The 4,708-nt window shown below is 32.1% G+C and overlaps 1 protein-coding gene across 1 annotated transcript; it reads right to left on the bottom strand.

The window, feature by feature from the left end:
* Positions 1-608: 608 nt before the first annotated feature.
* Positions 609-2,999, bottom strand: LOC123193448 (NAC domain-containing protein 90-like). The gene is made up of 3 exons (XM_044606452.1): positions 2,607-2,999; positions 1,673-1,944; positions 609-1,141 (listed from the first exon to the last, which is right to left on the bottom strand). Exons 1-3 carry the CDS (start codon positions 2,773-2,775, stop codon positions 791-793), a joined length of 792 nt encoding a protein of 263 aa, XP_044462387.1. The 5' UTR covers positions 2,776-2,999; the 3' UTR covers positions 609-790.
* Between the last annotated feature and the right edge of the window lie 1,709 nt (positions 3,000-4,708).

Genomic DNA, 4,708 nt, shown 5'->3' with positions numbered 1-4,708 from the left:
TTGTTTATGCTCACAATATTACATGCACATATGTTGCATTATGTGATCATCTTTCAAAGATAAATTTTATGCTGCTCAATATTGCCTCTCTTACTCTCATTTTCTCTCTTAGATTCTATTGGCAGGTGTGTCTTTATGAGTGGTGAGTTTTTAATCTCACCAAGTAAAAGTATTTCAACTTGAGTGTTCAATTGGGAGTTTAAACCTTAGTTTAAGTGGGAAGCTTAGAAAAATGTTTTAGATGTACGTATTTGTCTCAGATCTGCGAATATATAACAATTGTCAAGAGAGTTTTAATCTCATTTTGTTAAGTTCAGTGGATCTGACGATCGCTGAACTTTGTTTCTCGGATTAGGCTCTGTTTATTGTGGAATTTTGTAAAAATATTATATACCTTTTATGTTGAATGCCTTAGAACTATTTTTCACCAAAGTTTTAATATAAAAATAAATATACATCCACAAGGTTTTATTTTAAAAATGTAAACATTCATCTATGACCCATCTTTTATTAAAAATTTTAATTATGATTACAAATAAAACTCTTAGTTATTAAAAAAATTTTAAAATTTTGAAGTTTTATTATATTTTTCTTTTTAAATTTAAAAATCTTGTAATTTTCTCTCATTGGTATGTTATTCAATGTCATAATTAATTATTATACAACCAATAAGACTTCTACCAGAAATCTCGAAAAACACATTTTGGCTTTCCATAAAATACATGCACATGGTAAGTTTGTTCTTATTAAATTTTGTTCCTTGATGTACTAGCAACTCAGTTAATTTCTTCTATCGCATGCCGCAGAACAAATCCAGTTGATCCAAATCCCACAAAAGTTGATCACAACCAGAGCCCACTGCCATGTTGTTACTTTCATCATTTTGAGAGGTGTGGCCATAGTCTACTGCGGATGAACTATATACTGAGTTTGTTCTCTCTACCATACATACTTGAGAACTAGGCTGATGATGAGAGTTTGTCGCCTCATCACCAAGATGATCTTCAACTTGCTGAGCCCTTGACTGGCCTATTACTGCTCCCAGTTGAAGCGGTGGAAGTGGTGGAGGTGGACGCCGGTCAAAGGCCCGCAAGCATTTCGATTTCTTGTACACCCGGCACAAACTGAAATCTTGCCCTGCCTGAAAATTTTCAAAGACGGTGAGGATAAAATAATAGTATAAAAACCCAGATAAAATGAAAAAACTTCTTTATTATTTTTTTATTAAAGTGTTTATTTAAACAGAAACATTTGTGCTGATAAAGTGGGAAAGATGAGGCTTGGTCAAGGTTAGATTCAAAAGATGAAACAAAAAATATTCAGCGTACATGGAAAGAGATATCATAAACTTTAGGTTTTTAAAAACCATTAAATAAGGATAAGGTAAACTGGCTAAAACTTGTCTGTATTAATTGTGGCGAAAAGTTGTCTAACTTTAATTTTACTAGGGTTTTCAGAACAAATTGAAAAGGAGATGAGCTTCAGATTTGATTAATGAGAACTCTAATATTAATGATCGATTATAATTAACCAATAATGTTGGATCAAAGAAACATAAATATGCTTTAAAACAACAAAAGATTTAGATCTCATGGGAATAAGAAATTAATTAAAAAAGGAGAAGACGCAAAAGCTTATAATTATAAATTCATATCCTATATGTAATTCATACCGATGTTGATGCTTCTCGTTCAATGGCTTTGTATTCATTCATTTTCCACTGAGTTTTCCTTCCATTTGGAGCTCTTCCCCTATAGAAAACCATTGTTCTTTTTTCTCCAACTGCACGATTTGAAGTGTAAACGAAACCAGGTGACCCAGTGGCTTTCCAATATCCTTCAGTTGTCAGTCTGTTTGGTCTCCCTCCTCGTGCTTCACTCTCTTGTCTCGGAACAAAGAAGAACCATTGTTCAGGATCTTTGTGGCACAGGTATTGCGAAAATTCTGAATCAGAAATGGAATATAAAGCTTCAATCTAACCCTATGACAAATCCTATCATCGTATTTTTTTTTTCCTGATATTATTCAACAGATCCATGATATTATTCTACCCCTTTACAATTTTGGAATAAAGTGTGAGTGAAAATTCTGGATCAAGAAATGAATAAAACCTGAGATTTTGATCATAAAATGCAAAAACCTACCCACTATGATAAATTCTATCTTTTAATATTTATATCTTCTAAATTTCCCTTCATTACAAAATAATTTGGGTTTAAAGATCACATAATTTTTTCTGAAATGCATTTTCAAACAATGAATGCAGAGAGATTGACACCTGCGACTAATTACAAAAAGACTATGGTAATGCATCGCGGAAATGAGAATTTCTCTTATATGGAACATGACCCTCCTAAGATCACTCCAAAGGATTTTTATGAAATTCAAAGAGAGATATTCAGATTATAGCAACGGAAAATGCGAAAATTGGAGGAGGAGATAAATTAAACTTAGAGTTATCAGTGAATTTGAGATGGAACGAATGGATCTACTTGCATCGTTAAATAACTGAAGTTGAAACCATTTAATTTCTTTAAAAATCAAGTTATTAAGCTTTACAAAAAAAAGTTGTAAAATTTTTTATGAGAGAAGAAGAAGAGTCTTACGTGGAAGTTCCCAAGGATTGAAGTCGTAAATATTTACAACAGGTATAACCTGGTCCATAATCCGGCTGAAGTCCTCTGAGTTAGTATGAAGCTTGTGATGAAGATAGAAGGAAATCAATTCAATTTCAGTTGGGTAAAAACGAAACCCAGGTGGCATATCCTCTACCATGATGAAGAAGATGAAGTTTAAAGTCTCTGCTAATTTTTTTTTGTTTTAAAGTCTCATTAATGGAGGACGTTCATGGAGGGTTCTTATAAATAGAGAGAAATCAGCAAGAGATATAATGAAAAGTTAGGCAAGAAGGCAAAAGAAGATAGGAGGAAATGAGCAAGGGAGATTCATGAGATTACTCTTGGAAATTTCCAGGCTTTTGAGCTGAATTCTGCCCTCCAATCCCTCACATAAAATTAGTCAAGACTCAAGAGTCGAGATCATATCAAAGACAAGTGTAAAAGCAGCTTAAGGAAAGGGGAAAAAAGTGTAGAATTTAGTGCGACGAAAAGAATAATTTAATATTATTTCACACTATCCATAATTTTTTAAAAAATAAAGTTTCAACTAGGTCGCTAAAATTGTACACGCATGCGGTCTCCCTACATTTCAAATGTAATTCGTCTCCGATCACTTCTTTAACAAGATCTCTCTCCCTATCAGTACTCTCTCTCTCCCAACGCTCAACGACGCAATCTCTCCATCAATTTGGTTGCATTTTTTAGCCCAAACTGAAGTGACCTAAACTCGTCCCTACCTCTCCGGTCTTGTTGCACCGAAGTCGTCTTTAGAGACAAATCTCGCATAGATCTTTGACCAATCTTCAAAAGTTTGACACAAATCGAAGCAACGCAATTGTGATTTGGTCGATAGAGAAATGTGCCGAAGACGCCAGAGAAGGGGGAGAAGGCAAAGTTCGGTTGTTGAAGGGAGAGAACATCGGAGGAATTTCACTAGAGAAATGGAAATATAGTAAAAGAAAAATGTAACATTTCAAAGTTTAATCGTGAAAGAAAATTATTAGTTTTCTAAATCAAGAGAGACATGAGATATAATTTTGTTATTCTTAACATATTATTAATAAAATGATAATTTTATCTATGAAATTAACTAATTCTATTAATTTTAACTGTTCAAATATAAAAGTTTAAGTTTTCAATACTTAATTGGTACCAATTGGGGTTCAACAAACCTTAGGTGGGAATAAGTCTTTTAGCCTTAAAAGAATTTGGAATTTTAGTGCTTTTGTTGTTCAATTCTTGAAAATTTTGTACTTAAAAATATTATCCCCTAAAATAAAGAATAATTTCTTTTTCTTTTTTTTGATAGATTCAATAAGTGTAATTGTCAGTCAAAGATTTTAAGTCTTTAATTTTGCCTTTTTTAGATTTTCTTAAAATGAAAATGATATACAATTATGGTCAAGATATCTCAATTGATAGAGAACGATTTCAAATTGGATTCCAACCGTATGATTAATTTGTATGAATACATAGTTTATCATTTAATTTGCAAATGAAACCTTTGGAAAAAAAAAAAAAGATAACATTGAAATTCAATTGTTGTGATCAAATGACAACATTTATATTGAAATTCAACATTGAACCGTGTCTTTTATACAACTTCTTCTTCTTCTTCTTCTGGCTGAGACCATATTTCAAAACTTGACTCAAATGTAATTTTCTGTCCACTTGCCTCATGTCTCATGCACGAGAAAGACTGTAGAATGCTATTGCTTCATTTATGTAATAATAAATAGACCCTCTCAATTCTATAAATAAACTTTGTTGTTAGAAAAATTAAAAAATTATTTTTGTACAAACTAAAATATTAAGTAACTAAAAATTATGCCCGGTACATACGCTTTTATAGTGTGATCAATGCCACATGTGATTAACATGCATGTAGGCAATGTCAAAGATAGTTTCCCATGCGTAATCATACACTAAATGCTTATGAACACATCAAATAGTCAAGGTAGATAATTGGTCGGTAATAAAGCGCAACCACAAATTCAATTGATCATAATAAATGCTGTCCAACCTCATCAGAAAATGTGGCTGCACTCCTCTCCTTTTTTTTTTTCGTTTTAGTTTATTTTCTTTTATTT

This window comes from Mangifera indica, chromosome 1 (genome assembly GCF_011075055.1).
Source record: "Mangifera indica cultivar Alphonso chromosome 1, CATAS_Mindica_2.1, whole genome shotgun sequence".
NCBI classification, from domain to species: Eukaryota; Viridiplantae; Streptophyta; class Magnoliopsida; order Sapindales; family Anacardiaceae; genus Mangifera; species Mangifera indica.
Note: the sequence above shows the minus strand (reverse complement) of the source record. Positions and strands in the feature narration are given on the sequence as shown.